The sequence below is a fragment of the Chenopodium album genome, chromosome 9, assembly GCF_948465745.1.
Source record: "Chenopodium album chromosome 9, dcCheAlbu1.1, whole genome shotgun sequence".
Taxonomy (NCBI): Eukaryota; Viridiplantae; Streptophyta; class Magnoliopsida; order Caryophyllales; family Amaranthaceae; genus Chenopodium; species Chenopodium album.
Genome location: NC_137842.1, coordinates 8,496,109 through 8,521,840, shown reverse-complemented (window position 1 = coordinate 8,521,840; position 25,732 = coordinate 8,496,109). Strand labels below are relative to the sequence as shown.

The window sequence follows — 25,732 nt, the reverse complement described above, 5'->3', positions numbered from 1 at the left end:
TAAGAATATGTGTCCATGCGTCCACCTTGAGGCAGGTTCTTGTACAGGCCATAGGCGGACATAAAAGTGGGATCCCGCGGCCAGCTGGATAAAGGGACCCGGTTACTTGGAACGCGCTCAGTTTTGTCGTTCCTTTTCACTCGCTTGACTTTGAAATATTCAAGCTGGTACTCCTGGCTGGAGTGGACGGGTGGCTTATCAGGCTTGAGGTCCCCGCGTCCAAGTTGAATTGGCTTAGCATTGAACCGATTCATCCGCAAGTTAAATTCAACATATTTGGTCTTGATGCAGTAGAATCGGTGCTTCCAGTCACGCCATTTAGAGACGCGGTCCACCACCATCATGTAGTCTCTGGTGGAGCTCAAGATGAACCAGTCGTCCGTATCCGCGTCCAGCTTAGTCAGTGAGTGCATCTCACAGAAAACTGCAAAGTTTGGCTTGAAGCCTTTGCAGATGCACGTCACCAAGTACCCAAAAATGTTCAACCAGCTGTTTGGCATCAGCTGGAAGAGGGCTATGTCATACTCGTCCAAGATTGTGCGGACGAAAGGATGGAGGGGGAAGCGCAGTCCGACGTCTAAGGCCGCCCTGTAGACGCTAAAGGATCTTTGGCGCGCCCTCTCTTCTTCCCAAGCGGCCAAAGCGCGGGACTTCCTTGGAGGATGGATCTCGAATCTCTCCCCAAGGTGGAGGAATGCCTTGTATTCCTCAAATTTGTAGTTCAGGTAGCCCAAGGCTATGCTACCCACTGTGCAGGCGTACGGATCCTTGAAGTTGTCAATATTGGCAACATCCTCCTCGGCCGCCTCTTCGCCCTCAGCGGTCGCCGTTTCACCCTCGGCCGCATTCTCAACCTCATACTCCTCTCGTTGAGGAGCGCTCCCAAACTGGGAAGACAACACTCTGTCCAGATCGGCTGCCTCCGCTGAATTGCGGCTCCTAGAGCTATGGCCGCCTCGGGGAGAGATAATATCTTCTAGGGGCCTTTTGCCTTTGTCTTTGGCATTGGCCGCCTGACTCCCAGTAGGAGGTGCTCTGCGAGGGGGCAGGTCGGACGGTTCATTAATTGAGACCCCCGTTCTTGGTCTGTTCGACCTGTCATATCGGAGATAGAGTTCTGAGGGGGTGGGGACAGACATATCAGCGTCCGCCCGAGAAGAGGAAGAAGGTCCTTCACAGAGTAGCAACTCGGCCCCATCCATGACCGAGTTGGCATATTAGGGGAATCTCAACCCCGGAGTTCGCCCGGACGTTCCCCCCGTAGTAGAAGCGCCTTGAGTTCTTTGGCGCTCCTCGAAAGAGGAAGTTACTTCCACGGTCGAGTAGTATGTCCCCATGGAAGCGGTCGTAGGAGTGGAAGAAGGGGTCTCTAAGTTATTAGGGTCATATGGAGGCCTAGGGTTCACCAGACTTCCGTCTAGATTTCTGGCCGCATGACGATCGTGCGTCTGCATCGTCCGTGTCATGTTCGACTGCAGGGACAGAGAAGAATGGGTGGATGTGAGTTGGTACGCACTAGAAATGGACCCACTCCATGAAGGAGACAACTTGTCTCCGTCCACTCTAGACTCCTCAGTCCCAGGCGAACGGCCGGCCTCATGACGAGAAACGGACGAAGCCGAGTGTTGAGCCAGATTTTAAATGAAGAATAAAGAAATAAAAATGCAAGTAAAAGAAAACAGGCGGCCTACCTCTGTACGTGTTGAAAACTTGGAAGCCTTGAAGGTTGATCGGAAAACTCAACAAATGTTCCCGGAAAACTCAAAGCGCGGCGGAGCACTCGAAGATTCAAAGAAAAACACACTTTCTCTCTCTAGAAGCTCTGACTTCTCTCTAGAAAATGTAAAGTTCCAAAGTGCAAAAATGAAGTCAAACCCCTTGTATATATAGGCAAAATTTATGGGGGTAAGACAGTAAATTCATCTTTCCCGCTTAACAAAGTTGAACGGTTATAATTTGAAAATGTGACCTAGAATTTGGAGGGACAAGGAGCAACACCGTTAAAATAGGCGGAAAAGAAGATGACCTAATAAACGGCACGTCCAAAAATAAGTTGACAGAGCTAAGGCTCCCTCCGCAATGGAAACACGGCCGCATCTCCCAAAAGTGAGACGACCTACCTTTGTCCGCAAACGGCACGTCCAAAAATAAGTTGACAGAGCTAAAGCTCCCTCCGCAATGGCAACACAGCCGCATCTCCTAAAAGCGAACAGCCTACCTTTGTCCGCGCCGTTCGTATAGATAGGCGTTCCCTCTAAATTGTCAGGCGGACAGAAATCTGACAATACCCTAATACACTTGTACGCGCCAAGGCCATTTGAGGTCAGAGGAGTCGGCATGTAAGCGTACGAGCCACCCCCTCTGAGGGGCAAATGTTGAGGGTTAAAATACCTCGTATACGTGGACTAATCCCGCAGTGACACGTGGCCCAGTTATAGGGTGACACGTGTCACCACGGGAAAATGACACGCAATTCAAAGCACTCAATGTTTCAGGCCAATCTCGTAGCGACATGTGGCCCAGTTATAGGGTGACACGTGTCGCCACGAGAAGATGCCACGTGTTTAGGGCATGTGTGCCCTTTAAAATCAGCACGCCAGAAAGCCCTAACAACGTCAGGGCCCAAATCCCGAGAGATACCAATGAAAGCCGCAAAACGGCGCCCCCAAAGTAACACGTGGCATTCGCTGATTGCGCAGCCAATCACGTCACGTAAATCTCGGGTACAAACCCTAGAAAGGGGCACGAGTCCCACCCCTATAAATACCCCAATCATTTATGATGGGAGGGGTGGATTAAGACATTTACAAACAACAGAGCATTAAATAGCTCCAACTTCTCTCTACTTTCTCTCTCTAGCATTTTCCGTTCTGATCACTAACTTGATCGTCGGAGGCGAATATTCCGTTTACCGGAATATTCGTTGTTGTGCAGGTATCGTCTCGTTGCCAGAAGAGCGTGACCAGTATCCCAGGGAATCCAAAAAACACCCGAAACAAATACCACTTTGTAAATTACTAACGCAAATTAAAAAAGTTGTAAAATTACTACTACAAAAAATTTTAAGATGTTGTGATTACTATCAAACCCCCATTTAACCCAACTATGACGTCATTAATTATATCACTTTAACCCATGTTTGACCATGGTTAAGGGCTTTAACCAGCAAAAAAAAAAGGGTTAATGATATAATGATGTCATGGTTAAGGGATTTAACCCATGTTTGACCATGGTTAAGGGCTTTAACCATGGTTTAAAGAGCTATAATGACGTCATAGTTGGGTTTAATGGGGGTATGGTAGTAATCGCAACATCTTAAAAAAATTTGCGGTAGTAATTCATAACTTTTTTAATTCGCGGTAGTAATTTACAAAGTGGTATTAACTTGCGGAAGTAATTGGCAAATATTTCATTAAAATAGAGTCAAGTTTCCATTACTTAGACTAAGGGCCTATTCACATTTACTGAACAGAGTTGAACTGAACTGATTAGAGCTGAACTGAACTTATTGGAGCTGACCTGAACTGAACTGAGCTTAAATGAATATTTTATGAGATAAGGAAATTAGGAGCTGAACTGAATTGCTTGAAACTGAATTGAACCTGAACTGATTGGAGGTAAACTGAAATTAAGCTGAAGTGAACAGGTCCTAAGCTTGGTTCAAAAGAAAAGGTGAGAACATAAAAAGTCGCAAACTCTTGGCTGCATTCTAGTGTAGCCAAGCTAGCTGCAACAACATTAAATGTGAACATATAGTACGTTAAAATGAAAATACGTTTTTTTTTTCTTCCTTATATCTTAATTCTCTTTCTTCTTCTTCCTTAGCTCTATTATTTTTCTCTCTCTTCAGTTTTCTTCTCAATTTAAAATTCTCTCTCTCCTCTTTACCTCACTTCCCTTCAATCTTTAAAGTTTTCTTCTTCGTTTATATAAATTTTTGAGTTACTAATTCATGTTTTGATGGGTATACTCCTTTCTTTCTAAATCTATGAGTTTCAAATTCAATTAATTGGCTTTATCAAAGAGGAAAGAAAAAAATGGAGGAGAGAGAAAATTGAAGGTCAAAGAAAACAATGGAGGTTAGATTTTATCAATTTGTAATTCTATTATGTACTCCCTCCGATCCGTCCTAAATTACTCGCAAAAGTTTGACTTTTTGCACTATTTACACATCTCCCTTTGACCATCTTTTTTTAACTATTATATGAAAGCCAATGTAATCATGTAAGATGTTGTTGGGTCTATTTTAATGTATAGTTTCTTAATATAAAATTTTTATAACTTATATAAATATATAATAAAAGATATCAGTGGTCAAACATGTTCATCGGCTAGTGTATCCAGTTAAAATGTTGCAAGTAAACTGGGACATAGGGAGTATGATTTTGTTGATCATGCATGATGCTTTATTGTTTGATTATTTGAAATTATTACGAATTTGTGATGAATATCAATTAAATTGCTTAATTGTTTATGAATATCAATTGTATTGCTTAATTTGTAGTCATTTTCTCTCTCCTCTCTCTCTCTCTCTCTTTTTTCTTTCAATTTTTTTTTTCTTTTGATTTCTCATCATGTTACAAATCAATAATTATTTTCTCTATGATGAATCAAGATTAATTTTAAGGTGTATATTCAATTTTTTAGAGTTTAAATAATTACAATCGATCTTGAATATAATTTGTTAAAAAAATGAACACGTAGGAATTTTAAAATGAACATCTTTTACAAAATGAGCATTTAGTAAACCAAAAATTAATATTAAATACATAAAAAATGAACATATTTCAATAATTTATTTTATCTTTATTTTTCATTAATAATTATATACAATGAATTTGGACCTATATGAAAATCATGTTCATTTTTATATCCTAAATGTTTATAACTTTTTTTTTATACATTTTCAATTTATAAGTGTTTATTTTTTAATACTAAATGTTTATTTTTTAAAGTGTTCATATATGACTGTTCATTTCTAATATACTAAATGTTCATTACTTTTTTTTTTTTGATATGTTCACTTTTTATAACTGAATGTTCATTTTTTATTACTGATTTTTTTTTAATGTGTTCATTTTTCTAACTGATTATTCATTTTTAAGGTCGTGGTCTAGCAAATTTATGATTATATATATGATAATTATGTTCATTCTTAATAAATGATCATTTTCTTATGACATGTTCACTTTTTATTATTAAATGTTCATTTTTTTACGTGTTCATTTTTTGTTATTAAATGTTCATTATTTTCATGTTCATTTTTTTTAACTAAATGTTTAGTTTATAGAGCGCGGTGTTGATTTGGACAGATCGCGGACATGTTGTCTAAGTTATTTGATTTGGACCGCGTGTTTTGGACCTCCCCTTGTTGTAGCCATCTTCTTAGCTGCACTAGGATACAGCTAATACCTATTGCATAGAAAGTTCATGCCATATTCAAATGTAAATCCAAATTACCAAATCCAAGTTATCTAGCAATGGGCTGAATAATAGCCTACCTCTCAGATTTTCTCGGGGCTTACAGCCCAATAAAGTTCATTTCAGTTTTTCTTTATGTAGATTGGCTCAATAGCAGCTCAACCAACAGTCTATGAATTTCTCAATAGATTTTTAGAAATTCTACATATCTTCTTACACTTACTACATTACGGACAAAGGACAAAATTAGAACAAAGTTTATCAAAAGTATAAAAAATAACGGAGTATTGAATAATAAGATGAAAATAAGCATTGAATCTAAATGTTAATAGCTAAGTTGTTGTATTCATCTTAATATACATTATTGAATCGCAAGTTTAAATTAAAATTTGTCAAGTTTAAATTCAAGTATATAATAGCAATAAAAAAAAGGGCCTGGTTGATTACAAACAAAATCAAATTTGTCAATTATTCTGAGACAAAAAGGACTAATTTTTATGTAAACTTGAATATATCCATTCACAAATTATCCAAAAAGACGGGTGCACATTGATTTATTGACAGACGGATTAAAGTTATATTAAAACAATTTAAAGCTATCCTTTATATCCCAAAAGTTATTATTTTTCTAATAATCTTACAACAAACTTATGGCTTGTTCCGATTTACTAAAAACAATCTAAACTGATTGGAGCTGAAGTGAACTGAACTGATCTGATTCGAGCTAAACTGAATTAAAGTGAATTAAATTGAACTTAATAGAGTTGAAATGAATAGAATTGTTTATGAGAGAAGGAAATTAGGAATTGAGGTAAAGTGAACTGAACTGAACTGATTATAGCTGAACTAAACTGAAATTAAGCAGAACAGAACATGCCCTTAATTAAAATGTATTAGACTAATCATATAAGCCTTTATAGTATGCAATAATGAATCTACTAAGAAATTACACCTTAAAATAAAATTCAAACCAACGACAAATTAGAAGCAACCCTATAAAGAGGTTTAAATTACCATAAAAATAGTTAAAGTACCCTTAAACTAACCGTTTTACATTAAAATTAATGTACATCCGTCTTACACAAGACTCGCTTTGCACTAGATTTGAAATACTCCCTCCCGAAAGTTTGACTCACTTTGCATTTGCTCGGTCTCTAATAGACATCTTTGACCTTGAATACCATTGGCTATATATGAGTAAAAATTACAAAAAGTTGATATTAGAAAATTTTATGATAAGATGAATCTAATAAAATCCCGGACGCTAATTTAGTTTTATTGTATAAGTCATAAACTAAGTGTCAGATAATATAAAACTCCTTGATAGAGTGATTTCCATTGATCAATATTTATAGGGTTACAATGAGAAACCTAATCATATTAGGTAACTATAAGATATGTACAGATATCAAAGATAATCTTATACAAAATATATCCTAAACCTAGGATGAGAATATTCTATGGATATTCTCTATCACACCCCCGCAGTCAGAGCGGGAGAAAATTGGATGCTCAGACTGGATCTGAATCACGCATCGAACGGTAAGGATAGTATAGTAACCCATGATCAAAAGAGAAGTAGTAGACGTGTGCTGGTGATGACGATGAGAAGCAACAACCACGACCTACGTATAGTAGAGATATGCGCTTTTAGGCCGAAGGAGAAGAGTCACGCATATACTTGGGCCAAGTTACAGATCCAGAGAAGAATAAGTTAAGGGATCAAACCATCATCAGGGAGAAGACACTACACTACTACGTGAAATCACAGTTGAAGAAAAACAAATAAAATTGCGCAAGAAAAGATTAAATCCCACCGCTTGAAATTAATCAATTCTCAAAAGAGAAACCAGGTAGCAAAAATTAATACTCCACAAAGATTCCAAGTGCTGCAACAATAAAAGGAGCTAACTTGATAGCAAAAGAGATGTGCAAAAGTTGACCTTATTGTGATATACCACCACCAGAACAAAATCTTTGTGATTATGTGTAAAAAAAAAAACCAATGAGGCAATGTAAGAATCATTGTTGGTCATGGGGAGGTGGAAGTAGAGTGCGGCACATGGAGTAGGTTGGCAGATGTGGTTACTGCCAGTAGTGGGAGGCGGTAGTGTATGCGATTGCCAACAACGATGGAGGAGGCTTTTCGCGATTGCTACTGTTGGTAGGAGGCGCAAGGTTATATAAAGATTCTAAAAAAAAAAAAAAACTTTGAGAAAAGAAAAAAAAATTCTATATGTGTGTTTGCGGAAGCATAAAAAAAACTTTGAATATCCTGCCGGTGGGTTTAATTTTCTAACCCACCGGCAGGGTGATATTTTTTGTATATGATCCCAAGATCTAACCTAAGCTGTGATATCATGTCAGATAATATAAAACTCCTTGATAGAGTGATTTCCATTGATCAATATTTATAGGGTTACAATGAGAAACCTAATCATATTAGGTAACTATAAGATATGTACAGATATCAAAGATAATCTTATACAAAATATATCCTAAACCTAGGATGAGAATATTCTATGTATATTCTCTATCACTAAGGTCAAACTTATTTTATTTTTATTACATGAATAGTAAGTGAGTCAAACTTTCAGAGACGGATGTAGTATAAGTGTGTAACACAATTGTTTTGAAATGAAAGTTACATCTACAACCTACAAATAAAGGTGTCAAAACTAGAACTGAGCTGACTCAAAAAAATATCCGATTCAAAGTTTGATTCACGTAGACACGTAATTTAGAGTAATTCAAGTTTAAAAATAGACTTGACCTAACCTCACCGAACACTATATCTCTATGGCTCTATGCCTCTATCTACAAGTTAAATGAATTCGTAGTACTCTTATTTTGGTAGCAAAATGCTACAAAAGAATTGGAGTGCAAATTAAAATGGTATATTCGTTATTAATTTGATATTGAATGTCAAAGCTGTGAAAAAAAATAATTAATTATGATAATTAATTAGGGTAGCAGCCTATCCTTACATGACAGATGATAGAGGGTAGGCTATCAAGCTTTATTAAACTGACGTGATTGCATGACGTCCTCTTCTTCTGACGGCTATAATCATTCTTGTTTTCTCTTTCTTCTTAAATTACTACGTAATTAACATAATTTAATGAATGTCTTGTTAGATACTTGTACTCCATTCTTTTTTTTATTGCAATATGAGAATTGAACACAAGATTTTTTTGATAGTAGAAAAAAGATGATAGAGATAGGTAAAAATACTACTCCCTTCGTTTTTTTTATATGTATCACTTGGAAATGCACATAGTTTTAGGACATAAATATAATTGTGAGTGGGTGAATAAATTATTATAATAAAAGTATGATGGGGACCATGAAAGAGAAAGTATGTGATAGAGAATAGATATTTTATTATTTAAGTGGGGACATAGAAGAGAGAAAAATGATAAAATAATTTGAGTGGGGTTTAAAGTAAGAGAAAGAAATAATAAAATATAGTATAACTTTACCAAATATAGAAGTAATGCATATAAAAAAAACACCCATAAAAGGAAAGTGATGCATATAAAAAAAACGGAGGGAGTATATTGTTCATATTTGGTATTTGTATTGTAAATACAAATATTTCTTTTTCTAAAATAGAAATGGTGTAATATTTATAATACTTTTTAAAAGGCAAGTGGTGTATTAAGGGTATGTTCACTTCAACATAATTTTTGTTCAATTCAGTTTAGCTCCTAAGTTCAATCTCTCTCATAAAATATCCATTTTAACTCTGTTGAGCTCCAATCATTTCAACTCATTTCAATAAATGTGAACAGAGCCTAAATTCATAAATTCTCCATATAACAACTACATGGAGTAACAATAGACAATCCCAACAATTCCACTAGTGAAGTTATACTTAGGTGAGCAGGGAAGTTTTTGGGTTTCACTCATTATTTGCGTTAGTTTGTGTAGTTGTGGGCTTTGGGTACTAATTTTTTTGTGAGTAAGTTTGAATTGTAATAGAGTATTTATTTTATTGTACTCCGCTCACTCTTATTACTTGTTGTTTAGAATCTGTAATCAAATACTGATTTATTCAATCATTCCCTGGTTACATATATAAACATATGAAACTTGTTTAATAATCCCTAAATCGCCTTTGTGGTTTGAATTGATTGGCAAGATTTCTGATTAATAATGCTTACTACCTAATTAACACAATTAATACCCTTCTGTTGTGTATGGAACTTATATAAATCTTTAATTCCCCTTTGTTTTTTCTATATGTTTCTTCTGGTTTTAGTTTAGCAAGGTTTCTAACTTTCTATGCTTTTGTTATACGTAGTATATTATAAAATTATGGTTCTTGTTGCCTAATATCTAAGCACACCTAAGATAATAGATTTTCCTCAAACTTGATTTCTTTGTTTAGTCTAACATACCTTGTCAAAATTTATATATATTATATATATACATATATAATATATAATTTTTATATATAATATATAATTTTTATATATAATATATGTATACATATATAATTTATATTTATTATATGTATACATATATAATATATATAAACTTAAGGAACAATCTTGAAGTACCTAAGTTAACAACAAAAATTTATTGTGCAATCTTTGTTTCATGTTCATATGTTCAAGAACCACCTTTTATGTGTATTTCTCATCTACCCAAATTTAATACAGTATATGCATTAAAGAAATACTTTTATAATAAAATAAATCTTTATGCTTGTTAATAAATGTTATTAAAACACACTCATAATTTTCCTCAAACACATACCTTTTTCACTACAACACTCTTAGCTTTTAAGTTTCTTAATTTATCACAAAATGCCAAGCTTGAAACTTTTTCTTTTTACACTTTGTTTAGCTTCTTATGTTTTCATAAACAAAGGCCATGACTACTTAACTTATGTAGTATCATGGCCTACAACATTTTGCCTAGATTTATCTCAATCCGTTCATAATCAACATTGTCCTCAACCCGTGAAAACACATAATTTCACAATTCAGAGTTGGGACGAATATTCTGCGCCTAAATGGTGGACAATCAAACCAATAACTCCTAGTGATGTATTTGATGTAAATCAACTAGCGAATTTGGAAATACGGCTTAATAATAGTTGGATCAACAATAAAAATCCAAATGATAATCAAGGTTTCTGGAAACATGATTGGGATGATTGTGATAGTCGTCTACAACCTCAAATAAACCAAAGTGAATATTAAAAGCTCAGTTTGTCATGGTGGAATAAGATCGATATGTTGAATATCCTTACCATAAATGGTTGCATCTCGAGGAAGTTGTACAATATTAATCAAATGAATGCTACACTTACTAAAGAGTTAGGTCGTGCTCCAATCATTTCATGTTCAGTTCAAGGATAGAAAAATATTAGGAAATGTTTTATGAATTATAGGAGAAATACTTGTCATTCTCATAATTCACACACACACAAACATAGATAGATAGATAGATAGATAGATAGATAGATAGAGAGAGAGAGAGATAGATAGAGAGAGAGAACCAAGTTATAATGAGAACCAAGGCTATAATAAGAACTGAGAACCGATCTAGGCCCTTAGATCATGTTAATCGGACGGTCAACATGCTTCCAGTATCATTAATGACATTTTTCTAATATTTCAACTTTACAAAGTAATTTCCAGTTTCCTTTCTAAATAGTAAATAAAAAGTTAGTAAAAGTAAATGAAATCAATCATAAAATAAATGAAATTGCCTTAAAAGTTAAAAAAAAAATGAAAAAGTTCTAAAATTTGCAAAATTACAAAAATTCCATTAATGAATGCGGGTGAGATGTGAGTCGTCGGATGTAGCGTGATTAAAGGCTCAGATTGGTTCCTAGTTCCTATTATTCACCTTAATTCTCACATGATCTTAATTCTATAACCAAGTTATAATGAGAACCAAAGCTAAAATAAGAACTAGGAACTTATCTAGGCCCTTAGATCATGTTAATCGGACGGCTCACATGCTTCCCGTGTCATTAATGGAATTTTTGTAATATTTTAACTTTATAAAGTAGTTTTCAGTTCTATTAAAAAAAAAAAAAGTAGTTTCCAGTTTCATTTCTTAAAAATAAATGAAAATTTAGTAAAAGGAAATTAAATCAGTCTTAAATTAAATGAAATTTCCATAAAAGTTAAAAAAAATTGGAAAAAAGTTTGAAAACAGCAAAATTACGAGAATTCCATTAGTGAGAGCGGGTGCAATGTGAGTCATTAGATGGAGTGCGATCAATGGCTGAGATTAGTTTCTAGTTCTTATTATTCTCCTTGGTTAACCAAGGCTAAAATAATAACTAGAAATTAATCTAGGCCCTTAGATCATGTTAATTCGACGACTCACATGCTTCTCGTGTCATTAATGGCCTTTTTGTAATATTTTAACTTTATAAAATAGTTTCCAATTTCATTTCTCAAAAGTAAATGAAAATTTAGTAAAAGTAAATGAAATCAGTCTTAAAGTAAATGAAATTGTCTTAAAAGTTAAAAAAAAACTGAAGAAAAAAAGTTTGAAAACAGCGAAATTACGAGAATGTCATTAATGAAAACAGGTGCAATGTGAGCCATTAGATGAAGTGCGATCAATGGCTGAGATTAGTTCCTAGTTCCTATTTTTCACCTTGCTTCTCACATGATCTCAATCTCAGCCTTTAATCATGATATATCCAACGGCTCACATCTCTCCCGCATTCATTAATGGCATTTTCGTAATTTCGCAAATTTTTAATTTTTTTTCCAGTTTTTTAATTTTTAAGGCAATTTCAATTACTTATATTAACTTTTCATTACTTTTTAGAAATGAAACTGGAAATCACTTTTGTAAAGTTGAAATATTACGAAAACGTCATTAATGACACGGGAAGCATGTTGACCGTCCGATTAACATGATCTAAGGGCCTAGATTAGTTCCAAATTCTTATTATAGTCTTGGTTCTCATTATAATTTGGTGTTATATATATATATATATATATATATATATATATATATATATATATATATATATATATATATATATATATATATATATATATATATATATATATATATGCACTATAGCTATTTTGGTCATTTGAAGTTCTCTTCAACTTTTATAGTTTTACATAGACCTGAACTTAACAGAACTGAACTGAATTAAATTAAATTAAATTAAATCAAGATTTATAATAATTGTAATAGTGATATTATAAATTATTATTTATTAATAATATAATAAATAAATAATATTTAACATCAATATAAATAGTCTTGTGGAATATAATACTAATATATATTCATTCATCTCCAAATATACCTTCAATGTATCAACTTTTATGAGTTTGTACTAAATATAATTAATGCTATAAAATGTGCATGTGAAATCTTATTTCATCTATGAATAATGCAATTATACGCTCATTTAATTATAAGTTTACCATTTGATAAAACAAAAGGTATGGTTAGGTTGTTTATCAACTAGATAAACCTGTAATTTCTTTGGTAAATACAAGTTTCTCTTATTGATAAACATAACATGGATCTCAAGGGGCTAAAATTGTTTTTTCAACCACTAATATAGGGATAAAAGTGTAATATGATTTTCTATTTTCCTTTTCTCCCTTCATTGTCAGTCATTTTTCTCTCTCTCCCCGCCATAGTATTTCATTAAAGTATATGCAGGTGATCTCACCCATCCCTATAAATATTGATGTCACATAATTTAAAGGGGCAATTAATCACTCTCTTTAGATTCTTTTCCAACAAACAACATTTACTAACTAGATCGTCGGGAGGGATTTTTCTCAAGTGCACACCGTGACAATTAACTTTTCTCATTTTACAAGACTCAGTTCGCCCTGATGAGCAACATTCCCTCATCAAAGTTTTCAGACAAAAATAGAGAGATTGTGTGCATGTAGAATATGTGATCACTCGATATCTCATAAAGTTAACAACTTCAGGAACGCTCAAAGAAGAATGTATGAGAGAATCAAGATATTAGAGGTATATTGGAGTATGTATATGGATGGCATGATCCCAAATAATATAATGCTCAACATCACAAATTTATAGTTGTCGTATGGAGGTGGAGGGAGTTTGTATATACACATATGCTCTTCAAATTCTCACATGTATCTAAAAGTTTCACGAAATTAAACCAATTTTAACGTCTTTCACATTTTATTTTTCACTAATATGTTAGAATTTCGTATAAACTTCGAGAAAACTAATTGGGCCTAACAGGATACCAAAATTGTGATGTTCTAAAATCCCCATTCATGATTAAATATGTGGATTTGTTCAAAAATGTTAGTGCAATGCAAGCAACTTTATCTGATTATGCATTCAGTGAAGGTCCTAATGAGTAAGTTTCTAATATAATTTCATTGTTCAAAAATTAATTTACTTTGTTCAGATATTTATTTATATAGCTCAAATAATAAAATGAAGCTTAACTTAGTTTGTTATTTTTTTTTCCTTGTATTGGCAGTGAACTATTGTACCATGATGGAGAAAATAGTGTCAACAGGGAAGAAATGAGGACACTTGGAACAGATGAAGAGGTCGACAATGCAGTTATCGATTCTTAGGCTCATATTCTGAACACCAAAGGCAAAAAACATAGCATTTACTTCTCCACAATGCCATACGTAAGAAAATATATATTTAATATTCTTAAATAAACCATATTTAATATTTTTCTACAAACTGTTCAGTATATTTTGTTCAGTGTTCATTATTTTTGTAATAACTGTTCGTTATTTGAATGGTTAATTGCAGTTGATTGTATGCACAGACATGGGTAAAAGTGTGAACACCACAAAAGAAGTAAGACATGAGAAGTTTTCACAAAGACTAAACTATGAAATGATAAATAGTGGTATCACCAACATAAAAAAAATATAGGGAATTCTTTTTTCCTGTGCCTGCATTCAAGCACTTCTACTTGCTATGTATCAACATGTACAATGGAACAATTGATTTGATTGACAACAGGAAGCTTCCAATGAATGTCAAAGCATCTACCAAATATGAAGATAATCCTCAAAAAATGGTAAAGTACTAAATTATTTTTTGTTCAATTTGTTCTTAGACTGTGTTCAGTAAATTGAGTTTAGATGTTCAAAAAGTATGTTATTATGTTTTACAGCTAGAAGCTTTTGCATATTTTATGCGAACAAAAGATTATACAGGAAGTGATATTGCTAGAGTCTTAAGTTTCAAGACTGATTTGATCAAGATGAAATGGAGAAGCAATTTGGATCATAAAAATTGTGGTGTTTACGTGATGAAACATATGGAAACATACACAACAGAGCCTTTGGTAGAATGGAATTGTGATTTGAAAGCAAATAATGTGAGTTTCAAAAATACTGTTCAAATGTTTTCTTTTTATGTTCAAGACATTTTATATAGTGTTCATAATTATATAATTTCGGGGTGCATGTTCAGGTTGATCAAATAAGGAAGCTTAGAGTGCAATATTGTTCAGAAATAATATTAAGCCGCACCAACAAAGAAGGATTCAAAGTGAAAATGGCAGCAAGAAGAAGAATGGAAGAGAATTAATATTTAGGTTTATTGACATTTAAAGAGACAGTGATTTTATGTAATTTATTTGAATTTGAAGTTTGATGAAGACAAATGTTTTATGAATTTTTAATTTGGATTGAGATTGACATAAGTATGTAATATTTGTAGTAAATGTTGACATTAAACTTGTGTTCAAATATTAAGTTGTAGTAGTTCATTTTATAAAATATGTTTGTCAATATTTATTTTGATTAAAAAATTAAAACAATAAAATTATAATGCAAAATTTTCATATATATTGAAAATTAAAAAGCATTTGAATGTTATTACATATTGTAAACCTATGAAAAAGTGTTCAAATATATTGAAAACCTACGAATTACTTGTCTTGTCAAACATTGATAACATTGCATCATAATTTGAAACATTAGAAGATCCAGAAGCACGAAACCCTTCATTCCTTGCATTGCGACCAGCATCAAAATACTAAAAACACAAAAATTAAAAGAACGATAAAAAAAAAAAAAAAAAAAAAAAAAAAAAAAAAAAACCAAAATTCATACAAAAAAACAATAATACAAAATAAAGAAGAAAATGTTCACACTTACTTGAGCCCATTTACTAGTTTCATATCGAAAACTTCTGCTATGATTCACTTCAAATACTTTCCTTTTTTTAGCCTGATAACCACTTGAGACCTAAAATAAAAATATATAGTTCAAATTATAATGTAACACGTTCAAATTAAATTAATGGAAATTCTACATGGTGGCCTCCTACTTTTCAGTTTTCCACATGGGAGACGATGTTTTTTTGGAATCTCTAAAGTGACATCCAAATTTCTTTAATTTACAATTAGTGGCCTAATTGTCATTAAATCGGCTAACCATCTCCTAAATGGCTCATTTTTTAACAAAATTACTAACCTACCCCTGATTTAATGTATCCCCTCCCTTTTTTCATTAATGCCAACTACACTTCACTGTTCCTCGACATTCATCCAACAAAAATCCCAAAACCTTTCTTCTTCATTCAACATACATCAAATCACAACTGAAACTTAGTGTGTTTTAATTAGGGTGAAACAAACACAACTGAGTGACGCTTTATTTTTCGAAATTATTGAGCAATTGGTAGCGATTAAGGGTTTGGTGAAGATCGAAATTTGGCAAATTTGGGGGAGCGAAATTTAGGGTTTTTGGATCGATTTGAAGCAGATTTCTGACAATCGTGGACATCCTAGGAGTTGTTAAGTGCTATACAGACCTTAAGCAAGGTATGTCTTTAAATATTACGGTTTTTTGATGTTCTTTTAGACTTGTAGAAGATAGGTGCTCTGTTATTTGTTGTGTGTGTATATGTTGATTAAAGATGATAACTTTATGCTTGTATGTGGGTGTTTGATGTTTAAATTTATGCGTCTGGTTGTTATGTTGCAGAATGGATCAAGTTATGATTAAATTTGCTCATATGGGTAATGTAATTGATGTTTTTGTTGAAGATGTGGACAAAGTCATGTGGATTGATTTAATCATTGAGTGTGAGGAAGGGTTTAGGAAAAACAACTATGACTTCCCTAAATTCCCTAAGTTTCACTACTGTTATAAAATGAAAGATGTTAACATTACTTCTGACAGTGATGTAATGAGTATGTTGGATAGATTGAAGGATAGGGAAGAGATTACTATTTGGATTGGGTTTGGGGATAAAGCTAGTGACTGTGTTATTGCTGCTAGAAAGCTTGCTGAAACACTGAAGAAAAACAACCCTGCTAGCCCACCTAAAAACTTGAATAGTCTAGAAAAGAAACAGTCTCAGATAAATGAGGGGTTAAATGATCTTGAACAAGGTTGGATTGTAGGAAATCTTGAAAGTGATGATTACATCAATGATATTAGGATAGAAGCTGAGTTAAATTACAATGCACCAACCGAAGAGGAAGATGAATATGAAGAGCAGAATCATGAAAAAGGTAAAAGAAAGATTGCATCTAAATCTAAGAAAAGTAAGAAACTACCTGTGAAGAGAAAGCTAAAAGTAGGCACTAGTTTAGAAACCATAACCCCACAAGAAACTTTCTCAAATGCCCCTATTGCTCCTCAAACACAAAGTGCTGTCTTTCCAAAACCCTTTCCTAATGTCTTACACAAAATTCCAAAGACTACAGCTGCTAGGAAGAAGGGTTCTCAGAACAATAACACTGTTGTTGAGGCAATGGTGGTGAGTGAGAGTGAATACAATGAAGCATTAAATAATAGGAAGGAGAGGGAAGATAAAGTGGTAGATAACAGTAATAGGGTGGAAAATCAGGTGGTAGATGACAGTAATATGGTGGAAAATCAGATGGATGATGACAGTAATAGGGTAGAAAATCAGGTGGATGATGATAGTAATAGGGTGGAAAATCAGGTGGAAAATCTGGTTGTAGATGATAGTAATAGGGTGGAAGTTGATGAAGATGCTGAGCTTCAAGTTGATGAAGATGTTGAGCTTCAAGATGATGAAGATGCTGAGCTTCAAGATGATGAAGATGCTGAGCTTCAAGATGACAGGAATGGTGATGGTGAAGATGATGAAGAAATTGGGGACATTCATGACTCATATGACCCATACATATCAGAGGAATGGCAAAGGGAACTAGGTGCAGATGAGACATATTTTAGTAGGATGTATAAAAATGGAGAATTTATCTCTGATGTTGAGTTTGGCAGTATAGTGTTGAAGCCTTGGATGATATTTACTGATAAAGACCACTTCATGTCTGTCTTCAGAGATTATTGTATACAGTGTGGCTTTGCAGTGGTGGTTGATAGGAGCAGTCCAAGGAGGTTCACTGCTTCATGTCTTGATTTGCATTGTAGTTGGAGACTCCATTCAAGCAGGCTACCAGATGGAGTGACTTGGGCAATAAAGAGCATAACTGACTCTGAGCATACATGTAGAGGATTAGATGAAAGAAATCCCCTGGTGACTGTGAAATGGGCTGCAGAAAAGCTAATGGAAAACATAAGGGCTAATAATGACATCTCTGGAAAGACATTAAATGAGCTCTTATTTAGTAGATATGGTGTGGTAATGGCAACAAGTACTCTGTATAAGATGAGAGGGGTGGCTTTGAGGCAGATCAATGGTGGGCATGATACTTCTTTTGGGCATTTGCCAAAATACTGTGAAATGGTTAAATCAACCAACCCAGGATCTGAGGCACACTGTGTTTGGAAGCAACTGAATCCACCTGATCCAGCCCTCACCTTTTCAACAATATTCATTTCATTCAAGGCTGTCATAGATGGTGTAATTGCAGGATGTAGGAGTTTGGTGGGAGTTGATGGAGCCCACTTGAAAGGCCATTTTGGTGGGGTTCTTCTGTCTGCTGTGGCATTAGATGGAAACAATGAACTATTTCCATTTGCTTGGGTTGTAGTTCCCAAGGAAAATGCTGACACATGGAAGTTTTTCTTTTGGCACTTGAAAAAGATCCTGTCAAACTCTGGGAGGGGTAATGACTGGTGTATCATTTCAGACAGACAAAAAGTAAGCTTTATCTGATATTTGATCCAACCAGACAGACAAAATGAAACTAATAGCTAATCTAATTATTGTGTACTTGTATATACAGGGAATAGATCCAGCACTGACTGAGATATGGCCTGAGGTGGACAGGAGGTATTGCTGCAAACACTTAGCAGCAAATTGGAAAGGAGCATTTCCTGGCCCTTTGATGCATTCACTCTTCTGGTTGGCATGCAGTGCCACATCACCTTTCACATTTAAAAAGGCCATGGATAGGATTAAGGCAGTAAATCCTAAGGCTTGTGAATGGTTGGCTGATTTGGGGAACCAGTCAAGGTGGACAAGGCACAAATTTGATCCCAAGATATGCAATGAAGAAAATAAAACCAACTTTGTAGAGAGTTTCAATTCAACATTGGGTGTGGATAGATGCAGGCCTATTTTAACACTATTAGAAGGTATAACTTTTGTTTTGTAACTTGCTTTAATGTTGCTTTACATTGTGTATAATGTTGCTAACATAGCATACCATGCTTGAATAGGTATAAGAAGAATGTGTATGGTGAGGCTATCAACTAGAAGACAAAAGTGCAACAGTTGGAATGAAGATGAACCTTGCCCAAAAATAGTAAAGAGAATAAGGGTGTTAACCTTTGAATCAAGAACTTGCAAAGCTTATCAATCAAGGGAGGGTGAATATGAAGTGAGGGATGGGAAGTCTATGCTTCCTGTATCACTTAACAAAAAAACTTGTATTTGTGGTTTATGGCAAATTTCAGGTTTGCCTTGCAAACATGCAGTTAGAGCAATATTGGCTGCTGGATTGAACCCTTACAACTTCTGCAACACATGGTTCTCAGTCCAAACATATAAGCAAGCTTATGCCAACTCTATTCACTCTGTACCTGATTTTGAGCACTGGCCAGAGATTGACATGCCCACAATCCTCCCACCACAAATGACAAGAGCCATTGGTAGGCCATCTAGACAGAGGAAAAGGGCAGTTGATGAACCAGACAAAGGGAAAAGGTCAACAACAGTGCAATGTTCTAAGTGCCAGTCCTATGGTCACAACAAGCAGACCTGTAAGGGTGGACTTACTGCAGCTGAGCAAAGTGCGAAGGTTGGCAAGAAGATTGCAAAGGCTAAACAAAGTGTAGCAAGGAAAGCTACTAAACAAAGTGCAGAACAGAGCACTTCCACATCACAGCCAGTTGGAAAGACAAGATTCACAAGAAGCTCACTTAAGTTTGCTTCTCAACCTGAGCCCTCCATTAATAAAACTCAGGCTTCCCAGAAAGCTTATGAGGGTCCCAGCAGCCAACCTATGACTAGGTCAAAGACAAATGCCAAAGGAAAGAACAAAGTCTAAGCTGTCCTGTGACATGTAGCTTATTGAACTAAGTCTAAGCTTAAGTATTGTGGTTTGTTTTTTGGAGCCTAAGATACATATATGATCTGTATTTTGACTAAATACTTTAATGTCCTGTATTTTGACATTGCAACATGCTTTTGATATCATATTTATGCAAAATATCATTTATATTAGTTGCTATCATATGAGATTATTGCAACAGGCTTTTGATATCATATTTAAGTCATATACTCCATAAAATTGTTGGCTAAATTAACATAACATAAATTCATACTCAGAAGAATAAACATCCATTAAATGTAGGAGACAATAAAACCCCATAAAATACCAATTTTTATTTATACTCAGAAGAATTACATAGATTCATTCATAAAACCCGTACAATTTAGGATTCCCAATTTAAGATTTCATGTAAACGAACAATTGCAGCAATCTCTGAATTTGGTGACGCATCATAATAACGAACAACTGCTTCAGATGCGCCGCTCTTCCTTGAAGACATTCCTCGATAATTCATCCTTACCCAAATGCAATTGCAGAGCTTTTTTTTTCGCAATTGAAATTGCAGATGAAACCCTAGAAAATTAATTGGAAAAGGGGGATTGATGTTAGGCGGGAAACTGATATGAAAAAAGGGAGGGGATACATTAAATCAGGGGTAGGTTAGTAATTTTGTGTAATTTAGTTAAAAAATGAGTCATTTAGGAGATGGTTAGCCGATTTAATGACAATTAGGCCACTAATTGTAAATTAAAGAAATTTGGATGTCACTTTAGAGATTCCAAAAAAACATCGTCTCCCATGTGGAAAACTGAAAAGTAGGAGGCCACCATGTAGAATTTCCCTTAAATTAATGAAAGTTCAGTAAAAAAACCTACATTTCTAGCAGAAGACTGAGAACCAGTTACTGGAAAATTAGTTGAAGCTTGATGACCATGAACCTAGAGAAAATCAAGGTTAGTTCAGAATTTAAGGAAAATAGTTCAAAAAATACATTTATAAGTTCAATATAAAAATTACATTTGATAAAGGTGGCTGAGTAGCTCTTGAGAATGATTTTGTATTTTTAGCTTGAGATCCACATACCTAAAAACATATAATATAAACAGACACATGTTAATAAATTATCTTTAAAAAATGTCAATAACATTAAGAGTAAAGAGGTTAAATTTACAGAGGAAGGTTGAGCATTTGTTCTTGGAATGGTTTTTGAAGCTTTTGATGCAGATGGCTGAGAAGAATTAGGACCTGGAAAATTATTAGATAATTGACCTTCAAAAACCTAAAAAAATAACAAAAGATCAGTAATAAAAAAAAGAAGTTCAAAATATATAAAAGAAAAATCAAGAAAAACATACATTTCTTGAAGAAGACTGAGCAACACTCGCTGGAAAATTAGTTGAAGCTTGAAAACCAAAAACCTACAGAAAATTAAAGATAGTTCAGAATCTAAACAGAAAAGTTCAAAAAAAAACCTTAAAAAGTTCAGCAAAAAAATTACATTTGATAAAGGTGGCTTAGTTGTTGGAAAAGAATTTGAAGCTTTTGATGTGGATGCATGAGAAGAATTAGTTGAAGCTTGATGACCAAAAACCTACAGAAAATTCAAGTTAATTTAGAATAATAAAACACAAATACAAGAAAAACTTAAAAAAGTTCAATAAAAAAATTACATTTGAAAAAGGTGAATGAGTAGATCTTGACATATTTCCAGAGGAAGGCTGAACATTATTTGTTGAAAAGGTATTTGAAGCTTTTGATGAGGATGGCTGAGAAGAATTAGAGCTTGGAAAGTTGTTGGATGATTCACCTTCAAACACCTACAAAATTTACAAGTTCAAAATATAATAAAAAAAGTTCAAAAGAATAACATTAAAAGTTCAAAAAAAAAAAAATTACATTAGCTGAAGATTGCTGAGTAGATTTAGTTGAAGGGTTACTATTTTTGAATCCTTTTCCATTTGAAGCTTGAGAACCAGTTCTGAAACCGTCACCAAAAACCTAAAAATAAAAATGAAATTAAACATATATAATAGAAAACAGTTCAAAAAAAGAAAATTAAAATATTCAAAAAATACTTACATTTGATGATGATGAATGAGAAGCATTGGTAGTAGCTTTACTATTTTTACTTTGAACATTCTTTTTCTTAGAAAGTACAGAGAGATTTGGTCCTTGTGTTGTTGGATGTGAATAAACCAAAGGATCTCCATCATCATCTAAAACCTACAAAATTTTAGAAAATTATAAACTATTCAATAAAAAAAAAAAAAAAAAAAAAAAGAAGTTCAGATAAAAATAAAAGAGGTTCAAAATTACCTCAACAACCAATTTTTGGACAGTAGCTCTGGCTTCATCTTTGTATTTATCTACTTTCTTTTTCCAACTCTTAGCTTTATTACATGCTTTCTCAACAGTACTTTTTGGCCTGTAGTTTCTCTCACCCTTTTTTCTAGCTATTTTTGGATTGTTTATGAACCCTTCTTCATCACCTTCTTCTTTAGCTTCTTCACCAACTTCAACATCATCAATATGAATTGGACCCATCACACTTTCCACCTTTTCACGTAACATTTGAAAAGTATACTCAACTTCATTTCTTGCTAAAAGATCTTCTTGACATGATGTCACTAACTGAACATACTTCCTAACCATTTGAACTCTCCAAACAGCAGAAGGAACAACTTTAACATCTTCACATGTCTCTTCATCAGACACATGACTACACATAGCCTTCTTAGTCCACCTCTTCACTATATACTGTTCTGGTATTTTTTGCACACAATGAATATTATATATACGAAGAGAGTGTCCACATAACAACCCCATCTCACTCCAATACTTACAAGTGCAATTGATATTAAAAGTGAATTTTTCATAAGTAACTTCATGCCTTATAATGTCCTTATTTGGCCTCCAAACATAATAACAAATAGTCTCATCATCTTCATGCTTTCGCTCTTGACAACATGAAATACCTTTCGCAAATTGATCCTCAAATACCACATACACAGAAATAGTATAAATCTCCCTAGCGTGTATGAGCAAACGAACATTAGCTACTGCAAGATGACGGTTACCCCTCAAAAAACGGAAATCGTGCTTACTTTCTTTACTCCTCCACTCTGATATAACATCAAGAAAGGTACTGTAAAAGTCACTCAAACCATCTGTTTATTCAATCTATTGGAAACAGAATGATTTGTTGTTTCACTCCTTTGGGATGACAAAACTCCATCCGAAAAATAATCTTTTGAATAAGCAGGACACCATTTCTCTTTAATATCATACAAGTGATTTAACCAATCATTTTCTGAACACTTGTATTTTGTCATCATTCTATTAAAAAAAAACAACAACAAATCAATAAACAAAATGATAATATAGTTGTTCAAATTACAGCAACAAAAGTTCAAAACATAAATAATACTATTCACATACACTTGTTAAACAAGAAAAGTAAAAATTTTGAAAATAAATAATAATTAGTTCATATTTAAAGAAAGGTTCAAAACTTAATACATTTAATTCAAATATATAAAATTAATGTTCAAAAACAAACAAATCAGGCTAAATTCAATATAATTAAGTCCGCAAATATGTAAATGTAATAGTTCAGATATCAAATATAAAAGTTCAAAACATAAAATAAAAGGTTCAAATAATATTAAAGAAAGCTTACCTTGGCCAGTAATGTTCAAATTCAGCAAGACTTTCACAGTACTTAAGCAAATAATCGAATACTTCTGGAAACCCTTTTAATATTCTGAGTCCTCCTATGTTGGTCTTTGAATTCTCACCAAGGTGCCAAGTGCACAAACGGTGCCGAGTGCTTGGAAAAATTTGTCGAATTGCTGCAGCAATTGAAGGGGCTTAATCAGTCATTAAGGTTATGGGTTCTCGACATCCTCCCATAGATCTCATAAAAGCCTCAAACAACCATACAAAACTGCTGGTCTTTTCATCAAGAACAAAACCCATTCCAAACATGACATTATTACAATGATGATTCATACCAACAAAAGGGGCACAAATCATGCCATATTTGTTAGTTCTATAGGTGGTATCGAACACCATCAAATCACCAAAAGCTTCATAATCCCTTCGCATTCTTCCATCCCTCCAAAATACACTACAAAGGGCATGATTTCCATCAACCTCAAACTCATAATAAAAGTCATTCTCTTTGGCTTGTCTTGCAGCAAAAGACTTGATCAAAGCATTACAATCACCACCTTCTAATCTGCCGGCTTTTTCAGTAGCTAAAGCGTTGTAAACATCAGTAACAGTGTAGCATAGATTAGGAGATCCACCAACTTCTTTCCTTAAAGCACGAAGAGAATCCGTAACCCTAACCCCACTAGCCTTCATAGTACTTATGAACTTCAAATGCTCACCTTGAATTTTCCTTTGAGACCTAAGGAGATGTCTTTTCTCAACAGGTATCATAGCATGATTGTGATCCATATTGTGTTTAACAGCAGTCCAAACTCCTTTCTCATCAATAACAAAATCAATGTAAGCTTCACAACATGTACGGTAATCCAACTTAGAATACTTCCTAGGCACCTTGGAAGAAGTATCCTTCAAACCAGCATTTGAACATACATAATTTCTGCCTCTCCAAACACTTGAAGTACCAACATATCGAACTTTCCCTTTCCTAATACTAAATCCATGCCGAAATGCATAATCATTATACATTTCATATGCCTCCGCATCACTGTTAACTTGTTTCCACTGCAATTCAGACTTTTCACTTTCCTTATAAACAACTTCATACTTATAAACTGCAATAAACAAACAAAATGCATAACAAAAATTAATATAGTTCAAAAATAAAAAAACAAAGTTCAAAAAAAAGGATAAGATGTTAATAATTACTTGTACAATTCTATATTAAAATATATATAAGATCAAAGGTTCAATAAAATGAAATAAAGATTCAAAAAATAACATGACAGTGTTCATAATATATTTAAAATACTAATAATACGACTAATACGAATTATAAACAAATAATATTCATTAAATTCATCAAAAAATGATAAAATTAATCACAAATTAATAAAATACAATAAGAAATCAAAATATCTTAAACAAATTCCAGAAACTAATCGTAAATTGATCAATAATTTAATTAGTTCTTCAATTAATAAATTGAATAATACAACTAATTAAACCTAAATATTATGCAATGTTCAAAATCATATTAAAATTCATAAATCAAAAATCAAATTCAAAACACTTTGAACAAAACATACGTATATCTATAAAATTCTGGACATAAATTGTTCAGCAAGAAATCAAAAGAGGCGAAAGTTCAAAATCAAGAATTAATAAACAGATTAATCAACAAATGATAAAAATCAACAAAAATTATTATAATACTACTGCAAAATCATATTAATCAAAATCTAATCAAAAATTAAAGAAGATTAAAAATAATAGATCAATAATGTGATTAGTTCATCAATAAATCAATAAAAAATACAACTAATTAAAATTAAAAATTATTCAATGTTCAGAATCATATTCAAGAAAATAACAAACCTAATAACTATAAAATAAAAAATCACAATCTCATCTCAAATATAAGCAACTAAATAAAACCTAATTATACAATGAATTAAAAACAAACGATAATTATAACTTCAAATAATTAGCAATAATTAAAAGTTGCTCAAAAATTACATTGAAAAAACCTAATTAACGAAAATTAATCAAATTCAGAAATCTTACCTCCACTATCAAGAACTTTAGGCACAAAAATCAAATCCATGGAAAAAACAAGATTGAAGAACAATAAGGATGAACAGAGCAATCAACAATGGTGAGAAGAGCACTGAATTAAACGAAAAAAGAAAGTAACTGAGAGAGAAAATTGATGAGAGAAAACTA

General features: G+C 33.3%; 1 protein-coding gene across 1 annotated transcript; it reads left to right on the top strand.

The window, feature by feature from the left end:
* Positions 1–16,383: 16,383 nt before the first annotated feature.
* LOC145557414 (uncharacterized) lies at positions 16,384–19,828 on the top strand. Its single transcript, XM_081618595.1, has 3 exons — positions 16,384–18,477; positions 18,563–18,914; positions 18,999–19,828. The coding sequence occupies exons 1-3, from the start codon at positions 16,384–16,386 to the stop codon at positions 19,826–19,828; spliced, it is 3,276 nt and encodes a 1,091-aa protein (XP_081474721.1).
* Positions 19,829–25,732: the final 5,904 nt, after the last annotated feature.

Coding starts and splice junctions, on each gene's coding strand:
- LOC145557414 (XM_081618595.1), top strand. CDS start 16,384: ATGGATCAAGTTATGATTAAATTTGCTCATATGGGTAATGTAATTGAT. Junction 18,478..18,562: donor TCATTTCAGACAGACAAAAA/GTAAGCTTTATC, acceptor TTGTATATACAG/GGAATAGATCCAGCACTGAC. Junction 18,915..18,998: donor TATTTTAACACTATTAGAAG/GTATAACTTTTG, acceptor ATGCTTGAATAG/GTATAAGAAGAATGTGTATG.